Below are 18,390 nucleotides of genomic sequence, written 5' to 3' on the forward strand. Positions count from 1 at the left end.
CAAGGTGCCCCATCACTCCGTTTACACCAAAGGCAACATGATAAGACCCCTAAACAACGATAGTATAAGCTGGGCATAGAAAATTGCAATGTCCACCAGAAAGACAACATAATATGCTTCGAGCCTTTGTTCGGCAACAACAGCACGCCGTCAATGTCGACTTCGCAGCAACTGCAATGGTGAAAGAAGAGTGTGAGCAATGATGGCGAGAGGTGAGGTCCGCATAGGATACAATCAAGAGTTGAGAGTCTTGATCATCATCTGCGTCTTGCGCTTGTCGGTGACAAGCAGCCCGCGGTTGCGGAACTCCACGTTGATCGCATCAACAACCTTGTGGAAGCTGCTAGCTGCTCCCTTCTCCTGCGTGAAACGCGCAATGCTGAGTTGGGTTCGCTGGTTACGCTTGCCATGCTCAATTACCATCATGATTTCAATCGCAAACGAGACCTCCTTGACGTTGTGCACTGGACATCGAACATCAAAACGTCAGCATATCCATGTCCCCACATAGCCCTGATGCCGAACACCAGACAAAAATGACTCACCATTCTGGGCGCCCACGCGGGCAAAGATGATGTTGCGTTCCTTATCAACCTCGACATCCTTGATGCCAAACTGGCGCCACTCCCTGAGCAGGATCGCTACCTCTTGCCGAGCCCGCCGTCTAGGCATGGAGAAGCACAGGTGTCGCGTAGCAGGCTTGACCCGGAACAGCCGGGCCAGCCAGTTCTGCTGAACCTCAATTTGACGGCCAACCCCTTCGCCCTCACCCCAGCTCTGTGAAGTCGCGCCGCTAACCACTCTCGACTCGCTCTTGCTGGACTTGTGTTTCTTCCCACCGCCTTCTTTGCTGGTGCTGATATCAAAAGTCGATGCTGCATCTAATGTCAGTAAGTTAAGCTTCCACATACATACAGAGGTCATTCTTACCTGTAGGCGACGAGTTCTCACTCTTGGATCCCTTCCAAAATGCAAGGCTGAAGGCCTTCTTCTTGTTCGGATACGGGTCTGGTCTAGCACTAGACTGTGATTCAAGTCCGTCCAGTTGCTGGTGAATATCAGAGATGATTGTGCTATCGTTGTGAATCGCGGCCGTATTGGCGGTGGTGGCAAAGCTCGTGTTCTCTTTGGAGGACCGCCTGAACCAAGACGGGACACGCTTCTTAGCTGGAGCGCCAGCATTGACAGTGTTATCGCCAACACCCTGCTCTTCCTGCTGTGTTCCCGGTGGGTAGTTCTCCTTGAAATCAGGAGGGATGTTCGACAAGGCTGTCTTGCGGTAGTTGCTTTCACAAGACGCGGCTGGGGTCGCCTTGGAGACCTTGCGGACATTAAGAGGTTCCGGCATAGGGACGGGGCCTGCCGTAGGAGAGTTGACCACACGAATAGTGTTCTCGGCTCTAGCCAGGTAGTCCAGCGCTTTGTTGTTCTCAGCCGGTGATGGTGTGTCAGGAGATGTCCATCTGGTGGAAGCATTTCGTGTCCAGTCTTCGGACGCCGTTTCATTTATGGACGGTAGTTGTCGGGGGTCCCTGTTGGCAGGCGTCGTGTAGGCAGGCTCCGAGACAATGCGGCGGTCTGGGACAATAGTTTGTGAGGCTGAGGCGCAATTGCCTAGAGAAAGTCGCTCTATCCTGAGAGGAGCTGGATGGACTACATTTACCCCATAGGTCTGATTTACAGCTGGAGATATTTCGATGGATGGGATCGGAGGAAGAGGTCGGTTCACCCACGAATGATTGACGGCTTGTTGTTCAAGGGGTAGTGCCGTCGGCGACTCTGGCTGCGGAGATGGCGAAGATGCACCCAGGGAGAGGGAAAACGGACTGTTCTCACGAGACCCGCTAACAGCAACACTAGATTCAGACCCGACAAGAGAGCTACGGAATGCTTCATCGCAATCCATTGCAATCCTATAACCAAGCTGCTGCAGTTCCTCGTCCCAGATGAGCGTCTCATCTCTCGATTTCAGAGTGTTGTCGGCAGAATGGATAATTGCGGCCTTCTGTCTCTGCTGCTGCCTGCAGGAGTCACGTCTATCGACCACACTACTTCCCGCTGCACTGCTCGGAGCAGCCCGCACATTCTCGCGGATACGAGCCTGGAGTCGGTCTCTGGCACGAATGCTGGAAAAATCAACACCCCTTCTGGATCGGTTGTTTGCCCGCACACGGGGTGTACCATTGAGACTTCTGAGTGAACCCATAGATCCCATGGACGATCGCAAGCGCCCCGTGGTATTTGTGCGTTGAGAGTTCATTCTCGGCCGCCTACGGAATGAACCGCCAAAAGAAGTATAGGAGTTGTATGAATGGGCAATGTTCGACGTATTGGACCGGGTTCCTGGCTCGGAGGGATTGCGGTGGACAATGATCCTTGCGTGGCTCGCTTCCGAAGCGCAATTGCGCAGAACTTGTGACGCTCTGTAAGGATCATAGCTCCTGACAGTGCCGGAATCATTAACTTCGGCGACGTTGGAGATGACAGTGAACTTGGAAATGCTTCTCCCATGACCATTTCTAGAGGACTGCGTGAATTCGCAGGTCGAGATGCGCTTGCCCCAGTTAGGGGGCTTCAAGTGGTGGAAATCGCTCTTCGAAATGGGGATGTCGTTGTTATAGTTCTCGAGCTGTGCATGTCTATGCCGGTAGAGAAGCCAATAAAACACCTTCTGGTCGTTTGGTCTGTTGCGCAAGGTTAGCATGAGGGGTGAATGGAGATTGGATAAAAGAGGCATAGACTTACTTGTTTTGACCAAGTTTCTCCTTGATCTGGGCCTCTGAATAGGCATGCCACATGGCCTTGAGCTGTCTGAGAATCTGGGGATCAACTTCCTTCTCCGGGATGGGACCAATGTCTGCGTTCCTCAAGACGTCCTGCGGTTGACCATCGCTCTGCTGATAATCGTCGACATAGTCATACTTCTTGATGAGGGGATGCTTCCACATCTGCTTCATGGTAATGCGTTGCAATGGGTTGACGACCAAGATTTTCCGGATAAGGTCTTTAGCCTCTCGAGAGAGCTCGTTTGGCATCTTGTAATAGCCTTTTCTGGCCCTTTGAAGCATAGTGTCCATGTCACTGTCATCGAAGGGGAGACGGCCAGCCAACATGGCAAACAAAATAACTCCCATGGCCCATATGTCCACGGCTGAGCCCTTGTATGGTTGATGCTTCAGCAGCTCGGGGGCAGCATAATGAGGACTGCCGCAAGCGGTTTTGAGGTGATGGGTTGGCTCCTGGTGCAGGGCTGCCATGCCAAAATCGGCAATCTTGATTTGGCCATCTGCCTTGAGCAAAATGTTTTCGGGCTTCAGGTCCCGATGGCAGATGTTGAAGCTATGGCAGTACTCTAGAGCGCTCATGATTTGCCGATAGTAGAAAATCGCTTCCTCTTCGTTGAGGCTGCCGTTCCAGTTGATGAAGTCAAACAGGTCACCCTTTTCGACGTACTCCGTGACAAGATAGCTGGACCAGATGTTAGCCAAGCCAATCACCAAGAACCGGGTATAGCAATGCTTGTCTTACATATCCTGTCTGTTCTCCCAGATGTCATGTAGCTTGATGATGTTCGGATGCTGAATGAGCTTCAGGATCGCAACCTCTCTCTCGATGGCGAGGGGCATTCGGCGGACCCCGTCGGTGCTCATGCTTGGCTTGCGGTAGTCGACTCGGTCCAGGTTCGCCATACTCGTAGCTTGCGTAACGTGGGCAGTGCTCTTGGCTACAATCTTGATGGCGACCAGCTGGTGGGTGGTGCGATGGCGCGCAAGGCGAACGCGGGCAGAGGCACCTTTGCCCAGGGTCTTGCCCAACTGCCATGGACCGATATGGGTCTTTTGTAGGCGTGTGATGGACGCATTGGAGGAGACATTGGAGAATTGCGAGACACGGCGCGCATCAGAGGCTTGGGTGTTCATCTGCTGAAGTGAAGAAGGGTGGCGGAGGCGGCTCATGGAGGGGACATCCGGTACCGCAACTGGAGAGGGGATGGTTACGATATGATGCTGAACGAGAGGGATGTCGGTATTGATGGGAGGGTTAGATTTGCAGCGGTTGGTATTCTTCCATGACTTTGCGTTAGCCTCGAGCTTGGGTCGCGAGCTGGTTTGCATTGCGGCGATGTTTGCTCTGTTGGTCGCGTCGCCGAGGGGTTGGCGGACGGAAACACGAGAGCCCGTTCGCTTGTCCATGGTAACAGACTCAGCGTGGCATGGAAGGATAGTAGAGCCTCGCCAATATCGGTGGAGGATGACCGACGTGAACGAAGCAATCAAGTCGCGACGGGCGGCTGTAGATGTTCAGTACGATCGCGGGCTCTTCTCTGAAAAGGGAGAGTGAGGCTACTACCCAAGTAAGGTAGAGACAGACAACAACAGACGACAGGCAAGAGCAATGCCGAACTGGCGATGCCAAGGAGCGCAACAGGAGAGGAAGAAGGAGAGACACGAGCAACAAGATAGGAAATCCCGAGACGAATTGAGTTGAACCCAACGGGATGGTTTGCGCAAGTGTGAGTGCAAGAATTGAATGATGTCGAGGACGCGGTAGGTCGAAGTGGAAGTATCGAAAAATGGAGGTGAGGAGAGTGGAGGGTGAGGAGAGGGTGAGGAAAGGGTGAAGAGGCGGACGGGAAGGGTGGAGGTGGAAGGTCTGAGGCTGCGGCTGGCACTTCAGATTTGGGGCGGGACGACTTTACCGGTACAATACATCAGAATTGGCTGTGGAAATCTTGGACTTGACGGACCGGACCAGCCGTCGTAACTTTCAGGTTTTTTTGGTTTTGTGTGGCCGTCCAATGTTTGGGCCCGCAGAGTCGATGTCTCTGGAATGGAAGGAGCGATTTCCCCGGCAACGGCCTGCCCTTGATTGACCACGATACTCCGGCCGGCACCATTCCAGTGACATCGGACGAACAACAACATGGCCCGGAATTACATTGGCCTTCCTGGTTTGACCAAGTTAAAGGTTCCAATATGTTGGTTGTTGGGAGGAAGTTTCTCTCGAGTTGCCGCCCCCCTGTTCCACTCATTCCCTTCATGATTGCCAGTCTGCAAAGACACTCCCTCATGAACTCGCCTTGATTGCACCCCATACGTTGCAATTGGGCGAGTAAGATACCTTGACAGCTCTCTAGCTGAAAAGAAAACGTCTGAAGGCATACGTCTCGTCAAGCCCAAAGAATGGGGTGCCCATTAACACGGTCCTATTCCATATACGAAGTATGTTTTGGAGCAGGCAAACTTCGATAGTACACATGCACAGACAAAACTCCCCAAAGACAAAATGCCTGGAAACCATGAACTCGTAAAATGAGATTCAATGTCATCTGTAGATGGAAAGTAAGCTTTGTTGCGGTGTTCCAGTGGACGTTCGTTGTGTGCCGTTCAACTCCGTTAGACGTGCAAAGCATTGCCGTGAACTTCTGAGTTTATCGATTGCTTCCCATACTTTGACAACCGTTGAAATTCCGCCCAAAGACCAGGTATAAGAAACCATTATAAGCTTGGGGCGAAGATAAAGCGAAGCAGCTGGGGAAGTGGCCATTGATATGAATGGGAGGAATGGATAAGCCCAAACATGAGTCAACAGCAGGTCCTGCGAATGCGTGTCTCCGAAAATGTGAGAGGCTTCTCGCGGCTCTTTCAAGTTATAGTTGCGCCAATGGATATTTGAGAGATCGAAAACACCGCTTTTCATAGAGAAAAGCAGCTCGAGTCTAGTGGTCGTGAGCAATGCCATGAAGTCAGGAAGTTTAACCTGTACAGAAAATTGACTCGACGCCAAGCCACAAGATGCACAAGGGTCCTGAAGCTTGGACCAGACAGGTGCATAAGATGCATAACTACCAATTTCAGCGGGCAGGGGCAGCAACGCACGAGCTATCCCACCTCGTGATCTGGCGACCCGCACCCGTCTCTTCTGCTCTCCACTATCGCAACGACCCATTCAGGAAACTCCATTGACCAACGCGCCACTGTCGCGTCCATTCTAGACTTGTTCAACGACATCCGTCCTTTGTATCTCTTCACGTCCTCGTTTGATCCCCAGCCTTGGGTTCCGTGCCAGTTTTTAAACACATCATACTAGTCCAGCATCTTCCGTCGTCCCATTGGTTCTGATCCAGTCTCGCCTCAGATTTGTCTCAGGTCCAGGTCCAGCCTTTGGCCGGGTTTTGATTCTGAACTTTCAATCGCTGGAATATGCCCAGATTCCACACGCGAGACCATTCTTGCCAGTCTCTGCAGCGGAACTCGTCTATTTTCGCCCCAATCTCACATTCCCGCAAGCATGGCGTTTGAGCTCATGTCCCTCCCCGCCGCGGGACAGCCAAATCTAACGGATGACGACATGTTCAGCAGCTTCAACCTCAGAGGAGGCGATGGTTCACACAACATTGACGGCAACAGGCCACAAGCCCGATCACGCAGGAGAAGGGACCCTACAGCATCGGCATCACCCCAGCCAAATGGCCAAAGCAGTTCCGGATTCCAGCCTGGTGCCATTGTCCGTGTCAAACTCAAGGATTTCGTCACCTACAACGAGGCCGAGTTTTATCTTGGTCCGAGTTTGAACATGGTCATTGGGCCCAACGGCACCGGAAAGAGCTCGCTTGTCTGTGCTATTTGCTTGGGATTAGGCTTTCCTTCCAGTGTATTGGGCCGCGCCACTGCCGTCGGAGAGTTTGTAAAGCACGGAAAGGACGAAGCTAGGATCGAGGTGGAACTTCAGGGGAAACCCGGAGAGGACAACTACGTCGTCGGTCTGCTCATCATCCGAGAGACCAACAAAACAAGGTTCACCATCAACCATGAGCAAGCGACTCACAAGGAAGTACGCCAACTGATGAAGTCGCTACGCATCCAAATCGACAATCTCTGTCAATTCTTGCCCCAGGAAAAAGTGGCCGAGTTTGCTGGCCTCACTCCGGTCGAGTTGCTGGAAAAGACTTTGCAAGCCGCCGCACCGGAAGAAATGATTGCGTGGCAAAGCGAACTGAAAGACCACTACAGGGTCCAAGCAGAAGCCCAGCGCAGTGCCGACGAGAGCGGCGAGGAGATCAAGAGATTGGAGGAGCGCCAAGCAGCTCTGCAGACTGATGTCGAGAGGCTTCGGGAAAAGGAACAGTACGAGGTCGCCATTGCCAAACTCAAAAAGCTGAAGCTTGTGGTTGCCTATAACGAGGCCCGTGAACAATTTCACGTTGAGAAAAGGAAGAAGAAGGAAGCAGAACGACGTCTGAACCAACTCCAGCGAGACTCTGCTCCATCCTTGGAGGCGGTTAATAAGAAGCAGGAATACGTGGAGGGTATTAAAGCCGCTGTCGAAACCAGGACAGCCAGGTTGAGAGACGCCGAAAAAGATGCTGACAATGCTGTCAGAGGAATCGAGGCGGCTGAGAGCAAAGTCAAGAACCTCGCTGGTCAGCTTGAAGCGGAACAAGGCGCATTTGCGGCTAGAAGACAGGAACTTGGCAAGATCCGTAAGAAGATCACCGAGTTGGAAGCCAAGCACAAACAGAACCCCAGGGATTTTGATCCAGCCGAATGGAACAGGCGGATTGTAAGTAATCCTTTCCTGACGGCGATCGAGTGACCTTGTTACCATGCTGACACCTAACAGCGAGAGCAAGAGCATGTGATTCGCGATAAGGAACAGGAGATCGCGGAAGTGAATGATCAAGTGACGACGTTAAAATCTCAAGGGAGAGAAATAAATAGGACAATCCGAACGGCGGAGGAGAAGATAGCGGCTCTCGATTCTCACCAGGGTCAGTTACTCAGCCAGCTGCAACAGGCCAACAGGGACGCTGCCCAGATCTGGGAATGGCTACAGGAGAACCAGAACGTTTTTGAGAAGGAGGTCTTCGGACCCCCGATGCTGACCTGCTCCGTCAAGGATCCTCGTTATTCCAACCTGATTCAAGCCTTTCTGCAGGAGAGTGATTTCTTGTGCTTTACGTCACAGACCAGAAAGGATCACAAGACGCTCAGTGACCAAGTCATCAACAAAATGGGGCTTTCCGCCACTTTGCGATGCTGCGAAGCCGACGTCGACTCCTTCAGGCGGCCTACGTCGCAGGCCGAACTCAACGCGTTTGGTCTTGACGGGTTCATCATTGACTGTCTTGAAGGTCCAAGCCCAGTACTGGCCATGTTGTGCTCCGAGAAAAAACTTCACAGTACTGCAGTTGGACTTGCTGATATTTCGGAAGAACAATACCACAAGATCACTTTGGACGGCCGCATACGCTTTTTCGCTGCCGGAAAGCAATCCTACATGAGCAACCGCCGTGTAGAATACGGCCCCAATGCCGTATCAACTCGCGTTATGCAGGTCCGTCCGGGCAAGTTCTGGACAGACAAGCCGGTGGATGACTCCGTGAAGAGGGAATTGGAGCGTCAGAGGGATGAAGCCCGCGCCGAACGCGAGGAATTGAAACAGACACATGATGAGTTGGTAGGGCGCATGGATGTACTGCGTAATGAGATAATAACAATCAAGGATAAACTCGTACGTTACCCGGCTTGTAATTTCATGGTTCCAATCCACTGACACGCACAAACAGGAGCAAATACGAGCCGAGAAAAACGAGCTACAAAGGGAACACAGCATTTGGCAAGCTCTCCCTGACAAGATCGGTAGGTTTTCGTTGACCCGAACTAGCCATGCGTCTTGCTAACATGACTTCCAGAATCCGAGAAGAGGTCCGAGCAGGATAAGAGGCAGGAGCTCATCGAAACTCAGGCCCAACTGGCCGATCTCGAGAAGCAGCACGATCGCGCCGTTCTCGAAACGGCCAAAGCCGTTTTACAGCATCAAGCGAAACTTTCGGGCATCCGAGAGGCGTATCAGGCCCTTCAGGAAGCAAAGGTACTTCTCATCGAAGCCCAGTCTGACTTTGAAGTGTTGAAGGAGAAGAACGTCGAGATTATCAAGAACCTGGAAGACGAGAAAAGGGCCCTGAGTGAAATCTCAAGGCAAATTGCCGAGATCCGCCAACGGGCCACCGAGGCAAAGGCAGCTGCCGAAGAAGCCCTCAGCGAGGAGGAGAGGAGTGGGGGAGAATTTTTTGCTCTGGCGAAGGCCACGACTCTAGAACAAGTTGAGAGTGATCTTAGGGCACAGGAGACTTTGGCGGACGGCATTGAGGCCAATAACCCACATGCGCTCAAGGAGTACCAGGACTGGGCCCAGAAGATCGAACGCGAGCAAGCCAACCATGAGCGCCGCGTAGCCCAGCTAGCCGACGTAAACGCCAAGATCGAAACCATCAGGAGCCAGTGGGAGCCTAGGCTGGATGAACTTGTCAGCAGGATCAACGATGCGTTCTCGTACAACTTTGAACAGATCAGCTGCGCGGGAGAAGTTGGCGTCCACAAGGACGAGGATTTCGAGAAATGGGCCATTGAAATCAAGGTCCGATTCCGGTACGTTTCCCCTTCTTCCCCTTCTCTTCTCTCCCGACCACTAACTAACCCCTTTCCACCCAACAGAGCAGGCGAAGCCCTCCAACGACTTGACCAACACCGTCAATCCGGCGGCGAGCGCGCTGTCTCAACCATCTTCTACCTCATGTCCCTCCAGTCAATGGCCCAATCCCCCTTCCGTGTCGTCGACGAAATCAACCAGGGCATGGACCCCCGCAACGAGCGCATGGTGCATGAACGCATGGTCGAGATTGCCTGCGGCGAACGCACGTCGCAGTACTTCCTGATCACGCCCAAGCTACTGTCTGGGCTCAGATACGACAGGCGCATGAGGGTCCACACGATCATCTCTGGCGAGCATGTCGACCCCGAGGGAACCGTCAAGATGAACTTTGGAAAGTTTGCAGCGATTCAGAGAGGATTGTTGAACAGGACGATTCCGTTTGCGAGCCAGGTGGCGAGGGATGACGCTTCGCAGGCTTCCTCGATGGTGGAGGCTTCGCAAGCTTGATAGGGCTGGACTTGGATGGGTTAGAAGGAGGGGTGGTTCTTAAAAGGAACTGATGATTCGGGGATTATTTGCGTGGCTTTTTTTGCTATTCTGGAGTTTGGAGAGGCTTGTATAGCTGGTTGTCTGTCTACTTGATATCTGTTCAAGATCTATTCACTGTTCATCTTCCTATCTATGTCTGACGCTCGTGGTAAAGCAAAGACTACCTGGCCTTTCTTTTGCTTAGGAGGATGTAAGTCGATGTTATTGCTGTATCTGATTTCAGTCCCGTCTGGCAATTACCTATCCCTACTCCTCCTGTCGTGTCACTATCTTCTCTTCAAGCCTCCCTCCGAAACTACACCACCAGTTTTTCCCGTCAATGTCGACAGGTAGGTACTTCTAACTCTAGCCACCAACTCGGCGCTACACTACTGCCTACGGGAGAGGTAGGTATCCATACATGCCATGCAAGTCATGGTAAAGGTATCCATTGATCAACAGGAACAAGCGGGGAATAACCGTCATCACGGTGGATAACGCGGAGACGCCCAGTCTGCGCCACTTGCCTGCCGAACTTGCATCTCTTCTACTGCGTAGTTCTAGGTCTCCCTCGGAGATCCAGACAACCAGAGAATATCTCCGTCGGAGCTGCTCTGTTGTTAATGCCAGATGTGGATTCTCACGTTTTGCGCCACTACGAAATCTAGTGCACAGACAAATTGCCGTCTACACTATGTAGGTCGGAAGATGGAGAAGCGGATGTGGTGTAATGTACTGTGTACGTGAGGATTAGCGGTGGATTTGGAGTTTGTGGATATCGGGGTTGGCAGTTTCTTGAGAGTGTAGAGTTTACAGTCTACTGACGGGGTGGACTTCTTTTCGTCTTCATGGGAATCTTCCGGGTGTCTAGATGTTCTCATTTAGACGAACACCATTTTGGGTAGATTTCGGTAAGTTGCCTCTTGTATCTCTTGGTTCTCGGTAGGGTAACGTCGTTTTTCCGAAATCGTTGACCTTTATATAGGTATCCGAGTAAAAATGGGGCTGAGGGCGTCGAAATTATCGATGGTATGTCAGGTCAACAGTTTTCGTGAGCGCTGACGGAGCCATCCAACTGTGAGACTGGAATGTGTCGTTGACATGACATGACCTGAGGTGCGTGTATGTGTATGTGTTTGTGTCTTCTGTCCTCTATGTTAGGAAACTGACTGAAATCATTGCTCACGTTCGCCAAAAGTGGAAGTTATCGAGTCACCTCATGTGTGTGTCGACAACGTGATCATCTCGTGAGTCTGGTACCATGTCTCCGGGTTTTATACCTAGAGATCGCAAACGGCCCTTCAAAAAGGCAAAAGGCACAAACGATGAAGTTCAAGGAGGGTTGCCAGCTAAACCTTTTGTATCCGTGTTCATCTATGCCACTGCTTGTATGATGATCGTTAGATGATCCCTGTTCCAGAGTGTGAGGCGTGTTTTGTGGTCATGATAGTCGTTGATCACGCAATCGTCCACCAGGAAGTTCCGAACGTAACGCATGCGATAAGAGGAGGAGATATCCCGTCTCCAGTACAGAGTAAGGCTGAGTGATACAGCCAACCCTGTCCATTTGATTTGACATCCCCGGCGAGATGGATGCTTCAGTTGCTTGCTTACTTGCTCATATCTAAATACGGAAAGAACCGAACAGCACCTGCCATATTCATATGCTCCTGCCTCTCTCTGGCTCGGTGCTTGCTGCCTCTTGCGTGTAAGGCGTACCTACCTTTACTGTAATGCCATGTTTCCTTGCTTGCCTTGCCTTACAGACGGGGGCCAAGTGATGATATCCGTCTTGTTAAAGATATCGTCAAGTAGTATTTCGACTCGTTGATGAAAGTTTCCCGGCCTTCCATTGATAGATCTCTATGATCCATTCATCCCGTCTATTCTCAGCTACTAGCGACTATCGTCAAGAAACCAAAAAGAAGGAGATGTTATGAAAAGATGTTACTCGTCATCGGTTATCTTATACGAAGGGGAACGAAATCTTGCCGGATCACAATTGGATGACTGTTCATCGATGTGAATGTCTTCTAAGTAGCACCGCGTGCTTGCTTGAATTACAGCACCTGCCTTTGTTCCTTCCGGCTTTCATGATGAACAAACGTCAAAGAAGGAAGGAAGGAAGGACCCTTCGTGCAATTGGCGTATGCAAGATATACCTCTATCTAGAGGTAGTGTATGGATCATGTATTGGGCCTGTATGTCCTGTACTCCATAGGAGTTCGAAAAACGATTGTCAGAATGTAAATATCAAGTCCCTTGATGAAAACACAGGCTCTCGGCGTATCCGTCCCCCAAGAACATGCCAAAAAGACAAAAGAAGGATTGGAGGCATCAGATGATTAAAGGTATAGTTGCCAGTAAAGCTGCGTTCTCCCTCCACGTGTAGAACAATACGCATGCTCATGGACTTTCAAGAACAGCGAAAATCATACTCTCATTGGAACTTCGCATCGGGCCCAAAATAGCCAAGGCAGTCCAAGCATTACTTTGGCTGTATGCTATATCTCAAAATAGCAGGTGGAACAGCCCATCATAGAATGAGACTCTTCACCATTCCCGCTTCGTTGACGAAGACGTCCATTGGGCGTTGACATTAGCGAGTAACATACCCTCTTTGTATCAAGATAGATAGATAAGATTGATATCGCTCGCTGCTGGAAACCTCAAGGGACAGGTGTAGGTAAGAATCCCTGGAGATAGAAAAAGGAATTGCAGATAGTGTTTCGCCAATTTTGAATGGTTGTGAACTGCCAAACGTCTCTGCGTCCAGGTGGTCATGCGCTGATCGGCACGCTGTGAATGGTGGACGGCCATTCCAGATCCAGCGTCCGCTTGCGATTGTGTTGATAGATGGCCCTGTGGCCACCAAGAGATAAGGGAAATCGCATCCTATCTATCTCTTTTGACGAACCAAACAAAATTGCGATGCCAGCAAACGATGGACGTGTGTTGGTACTTTCCTTTTTGAACAAGAGAAGAAAGGAAGTAAGCCAAGTTGCCATTAGTTATAAAGCTCGCTGATTCCCTCTTGGTCTTGGATATGGACAGACAAGTCTCAACAGTTCCAGCAACACTTTGACTTCACCAACTCAACCAGGAAACATCAATGAACAACACATGAAACCAGCAAAGCATGGGATAGGAAAATGAAGGTTCAAAATCAGGGTTAGGGGTCACTTTGGAACGAGGAGGACCAAGAAGGGCATGAAGTCAACATCCAAACAACAACCACAGCATCAAGGAGAAAGGCCAAGCAAAGACAGGTCAAAACAGTCGCGAGCCACCATCCATCCATCCATCCAACAACAACAACAACAACTACCACTACAACATTGAGACCAGCAACGGAACGAACCTGTTTCCCAGCACAGGTTTATTGATGATCATCGGCCCGGATCCTTGGGAAATTTGGCCGAGAAACCCAGCTTCGGCTCCGGCTGCAGTTCCCTCAAAAACACAACACAGCCAACCTCTTTCAACATTTTGCCTTCGTCCCATCATCAAGACCGAGCGAGACCGTTTATCGAAAGGAGGAGGGATCCAGGATCCAGCCATTGCAGAAGAAGACGACGACGACCTTGACCTTGCCTTGCCGTTTTAGTTCTTCAAAACCAACGGAACCATCCATCCATCCATCCATCCAACCCCCCAGCAGCAGCCCCTGTCGACCAACCAACCAACCATCCCTCCTCACAAGCCTGTCGTCCCCCCGCGTCCGACAACCACCCCGTGCTCTCGCCCCTGTCGGTCCCACATCGCAACCGACCACCACCACATGCTGCGGGGGGTGGTGGTGGTGGTGGTGGTGGGGTGGGTGGTGTGCCTTTGGATCTGGGTCTTGGGGTGAATGTGAACCCCCACGTCGAATTTACCCCCTAATTGGTAGGTGGCCGCCCGCCGCCCGTCTTTTGCCCGCCGCCCGTCTCGAAAAGAAAGCGAACCAAAAAGAAAAAGAAAAAAAAAAAAAAAAAAAAAGACTGTCTAGGGTTTACATACCAGCAGCCGCTTTGCTTTCTGTTTTCTGGTTTTTCTCGCTGTCTGTCCGTCCAAAGTTGCCGCAAGAAAGACGAGGAGTAGGAGCGAAAATCAACAGGAAAAATAAGCAAAATGGGCGAATAAACAACTTGCTTGCAGTTCCAAGATTGCCCGATAGAAGGGAAAGAGGCCGGGATGCGACTGACTGACTGACTGACTGTGACTGCAAAGAGAGCTGAGAGAACTGAGTACAGGATGAAGGATGATGACGCTGAGGGCCGCCGCGTGGTGGTGCTGGTGGTGGTGCTGGTGTGGTGACAGTGGTCACCCCCCCAAAGGGAAGTCAGTCGTCACTACCCCGAATGAATCGCTAGCGTGCTCGGCTGAGGTGAAGCCTTCCATTCCTTCCCCCTCTAACTTTTCTTTACAATCCGCTTCTGGATATGACTTGCGCAGCCGCGGTATGTATAGTGGTGTGCACTATAGTTCGATCGAACGAACTAATTAGGTTGTTCGTGAGTACTTCTCGTGAATGAAGATGGACGAACAGGTGGAATGGCGGCGAGCACTTTGATTCCTTAACCTCCCCGTCTGACAACTTTCAAGTTGTCTCTTCGCATTCTTGTTCGTTCCATCATCCATTCCTACCGCACCCGTCTTGTTCGGGGAACACACCGCCTGCCAGACAGACTGGTGTCTATTCTATTCTATTTTACAGTACGTCAACCTGCCACCTCAGCCAGCCAGCCAGCCAGCCAGCCAGCAAGCCGTTCGTTCGACAGACAGTTCGACATCTATCCCGTCCATTGACCCTACCTACCTATCAAAGGAGAAGGACTGAGGGACGGAACGAAGCAACACCACAACACCAACAGCGTTGTTGTCTGTCCTCACTCAAATCTCCGAAGCCGGAGGTCTCCCCAAGTAGGTTTGGCGCTTGTCTTCCCACCCGTGCATGAGAGTTTGGGTTCACAAAGCTGGCAAGCTGGGAATATGCCCGCCCGGTCGCAGACAGATGGCATCACAGGTGAGACCACATCGATCATAACTAGCTTCCCTTTACCTATCTCCAATCTATCTCTATCTATATTGCAGTTACGGTACTATCTCGGCAGAGATCAAGGGTTGGACAGGGAAACGCGCAACCATACTGTGACTGTGTAGCTGTACGTCGGAAGCTTGAATTGTCTTGGCGACCAGCGGGTGGTTACCTGACCTCTAGTGCATATGTAGTAGAGGTCAGTCCGAGATCGCTCTCTCAACTGATATCACCAGCAGCTTTGTGATTGGCTTTTTGACAACACATTTTCGGGTCGTACGTCGAGGGGGGCAGCAGCTTCCGTGTCATTCTCTTGTGGCAGGGCCCGGTTGCGGCGGTCTCGATTTAGTTGTCTTGTCAGTCTGACATTGAGTCTCGACCGGGAGAGCAACAAGTGATTCCATCGTTTTTGTCGAGATGCATGAGAGACAGCGTCAGCACGATGCTTCGGATCCTAGGTCCTGTCAAATGTCCGTCCGTGTTGACGGGAGCCGCATCGACGGGCGGCTTCGCTCCGGAGAACAGGCACGATGGATCTCACACCGGACCCTAGTGGACTTTCCGTCTCACTGTCTCTAGCGCAATGCAGCGCTTGGTTGGTCTGGTTTAGCGCTCCAACAGTAGCACCGTAGCTGGGCATTAGTGGTTTTCTCTAGTGCATGTTACCTGTCTCTTCCGCAGCACCTAGGAGGAGGAAGCAAGGGAGGGATTCCGTAAAAATCCACAGCATCGGGAAATGAAGGAACGAAATTGAGGCTAGTGAGCCTCTCTGTTCCGATAGCGTATCTGCGGAAGTTTGATAGGCTCTTGATAGGGTCATTGAAATGTTTATGACAGAGACTCCAAGAGTGATGAATGTGAAAAGGACTCCATACAGTATCCGTGTTTTGGAGGAGCAGGCTGTGTCCATGGTGTTTTGGTGCGCGGCTCTGAGCGCGGAAAGAGGTAAACACCTCCGTCTTCCCAACCGCCATGATGGAGTCGTCCGTTCAGGACAAGGCCTTGCCCTTGATGATCGAGGTGGCCCATAAAATGTCATGCAGAGAGAGAGCTCTTGGCGGATGGGCGCGGGACCGGACCCATCAGGCTTTTGGGATGCTGTGATCGACTTCACGAGGCCTTGATGAGGCTTCAGCTCCGCGTTGGACGTTTGCGCCGCAACGTCGCTCCGGGACCAGACATCAGGGCATTGATGGCATTCAGGACAGCTTTGGCCACTGGATGATCATGACTTGCATCCAATATTCAGGATCAACTGTCCAGCTGCCTTGGGCCCTTTTCATTTTGGCCTTCTATGACGCGTACTGCATACTGTGCAGTGTATACTGCGTACTTCATGAAGCTTCATAGCCGGAGTGTTTCTTGTTGCTTCTGGTGGCGCTTGGCGGCCGATGTCCGCCGGCATTGGCAACAGAGTCTCTTGGGTCGGCAACAACCCCGTAAGACCGTCAAGCCATAACACTCTATGGACTTGAGGATAGCAACTGCGGCGATATTCTTGATGTTTGCGAACAGCGAGTGTAAACACTCCCGTAGTAATCTTGATTTTGTGACGTCGAGAGAGCGTCTTGGCAACAAAGCTGCAGTGAGGAGGAACCAAAGGCTTGGCTTTCGCACTGTTGATGCCATCCCAAGGGTCTGGTGGGCTCCATTTCGATGGCATTGTCCAATGGTCATGAATGTTGGGCGCGGTTGCCCCCGGCCAAGCCTTGGAATTACATATATTCGTACCGTAAGGCTCTTGATTGATATGTGTCTGCCTTTGCTCGTCATTGCTGAGCAGAGACGAGTTCTAGAATCGTGCATCATGCCCCCTGGTAACCAAGTTGATGTGGTGGAGACGAGAAGGTGCCATTGTGCGTGACGGGCTCTCGCGCGCGCAGAAGCCTGGATGAGGCTCAATTTCATGGTGGAATCCTCCCGTCACCAATGGCTTGTCGAGATTGAGAAAGGTCAAGCCAAGAATGGGGAGTTTTACAATAAGCCATGACAAAAGAGGACTGGGCTCTGTATCGTGGTGCGAGGTGTCCAAGTCTCGAGGAAAACGGCGTCGGAGAGAAAGAAGGCTTTCAGATGAAGGAACTGACGGGAAGGGAAGTACATTAGAATTGCCCTTTTACAGCGCTTCAGTGCCTGCAGCCTCTGAAAGTGGATGCATTTGCGCCTGCCAATTGGACTGTTCAGTGCCTGTAAAGTGCGCGGCAGCGGCAGGGGAAAAGGGACTGGAGCGATGGAATCCTCCATCTCTCAGTGGGGGTCGCCATGCAGCTCGATGCACATGTGCTTCTGCTGCCGGGTCCGAAGTACCCGGTACATACTTCGTCCTCCATTTCACAGGCATCGCATATGATAATCCCTGTCGACCACACACAAGTGGAACTCAAAACCCCCCTCGGTCTCTCGGCCAATCTGGCCGTCTGCGCAACAAAGACGTTGTTAAAGATGCTGACACTACTCAAAATGTCAAGCCGGGCAGATGAGGAGCGCCACTTGAGACAAAGTGGGAAAGAGGTCACATGTACTCGCTTCCTTCCTCAGCCCGAAGGCCGTCTATCCAAGTCTTATTTTTACCACACTTTCATTCGTTGGTGTGAATCTGGGTCAAGTTGGCAGGGTGGGAAAACCATGTGGTTGCCAAATCTGACGATGAGACACTGTGACGGTGGTTCTGGTGCCGTGGTGTGTGAGAGGCGTGGGGTGGGGTGGTTTCAAAGCGGCCGCGTCCTTTGAGGAATTCCCTGCTGGGACGGATATATTGGAGTTGTTCGTTGAATAGCAAAGTAGTGTAGGGTAGCCTCGCTTGACGACATGCAGTGGAAGCCAAGGTGTTCCGCTGATGAGGAGAAGTTGAGTGAAGATGATGGGTCTTCAGTAATGTCGGTACTCAACTCAATCAACGATGAGGCGGCAGAAGAGGTGTCGATATGATATGTCAAGGGAAAGCGCTCGGGATGTCTCCTGTGCCGCATTGCAGTTCATCGTCGTAAAGTTCCTGTACTTGGCCTGGTCTTGCTGGCCATCCAGTGCGTCCCCGCTCATGCCTATATCTCCTGACCTCGCCAGTGACAGGTGTTGACACCTCCTTCACCACCTTAAATCGAACATCAGACGCTCGACGTTGTCGGGTTTTGTGGCAGGGACCTGCCGTTGCCTTTTTGGATCTCGAGTCTTGACCAGGCTGACAGATCTGGATCATGCGGGCATTGCCTTCATGGCAACATTTATTTGTGTGACAGCTATGCGGTTCTGACCATACTTAAGGGTCCTTCGCCATAAGGTATTGTACATACCGAAAACTATTCTTCGGCGGACACGGATCTGGTACAATACCCGACTCGAAGCTCTGGGCGTCGAATTTGTTTGGATGGCAGTTCTGTCGATCTAGGAACGCTTTTCTGATCTTTATC

At 51.5% G+C, this 18,390-nt stretch overlaps 4 protein-coding genes across 4 annotated transcripts; 2 read left to right on the forward strand and 2 right to left on the reverse strand.

Annotated features, from left to right (window-relative positions):
* Positions 1-234: 234 nt before the first annotated feature.
* NEUTE1DRAFT_104548 (uncharacterized protein) lies at positions 235-4,193 on the reverse strand (the record flags this gene model as incomplete). Its single annotated transcript, XM_009856846.1, has 6 exons — positions 235-464; positions 546-875; positions 916-1,419; positions 1,837-2,684; positions 2,746-3,468; positions 3,529-4,193. 6 exons carry the CDS (start codon positions 4,191-4,193, stop codon positions 235-237), a joined length of 3,300 nt encoding a protein of 1,099 aa, XP_009855148.1.
* Positions 4,194-6,291: 2,098 nt separating this feature from the next.
* On the forward strand, positions 6,292-10,102 carry NEUTE1DRAFT_125203 (uncharacterized protein; the record flags this gene model as incomplete). The annotated part of the gene is made up of 5 exons (XM_009856847.1): positions 6,292-7,563; positions 7,624-8,514; positions 8,570-8,642; positions 8,696-9,431; positions 9,498-10,102. 5 exons carry the CDS (start codon positions 6,292-6,294, stop codon positions 9,940-9,942), a joined length of 3,417 nt encoding a protein of 1,138 aa, XP_009855149.1.
* A 5,298-nt stretch (positions 10,103-15,400) lies between these two features.
* Positions 15,401-16,014, forward strand: NEUTE1DRAFT_52202 (uncharacterized protein; the record flags this gene model as incomplete). Its single annotated transcript, XM_009856848.1, has 3 exons — positions 15,401-15,535; positions 15,594-15,625; positions 15,861-16,014. 3 exons carry the CDS (start codon positions 15,401-15,403, stop codon positions 16,012-16,014), a joined length of 321 nt encoding a protein of 106 aa, XP_009855150.1.
* Positions 16,015-17,601: 1,587 nt separating this feature from the next.
* On the reverse strand, positions 17,602-18,044 carry NEUTE1DRAFT_118430 (uncharacterized protein; the record flags this gene model as incomplete). Its single annotated transcript, XM_009856849.1, has 1 exon — positions 17,602-18,044. One exon carries the CDS (start codon positions 17,950-17,952, stop codon positions 17,692-17,694), a length of 261 nt encoding a protein of 86 aa, XP_009855151.1.
* Positions 18,045-18,390: the final 346 nt, after the last annotated feature.

The sequence above is a fragment of the Neurospora tetrasperma genome, assembly GCF_000213175.1.
Source record: "Neurospora tetrasperma FGSC 2508 unplaced genomic scaffold NEUTE1scaffold_81, whole genome shotgun sequence".
Classification (NCBI taxonomy): domain Eukaryota; kingdom Fungi; phylum Ascomycota; class Sordariomycetes; order Sordariales; family Sordariaceae; genus Neurospora; species Neurospora tetrasperma.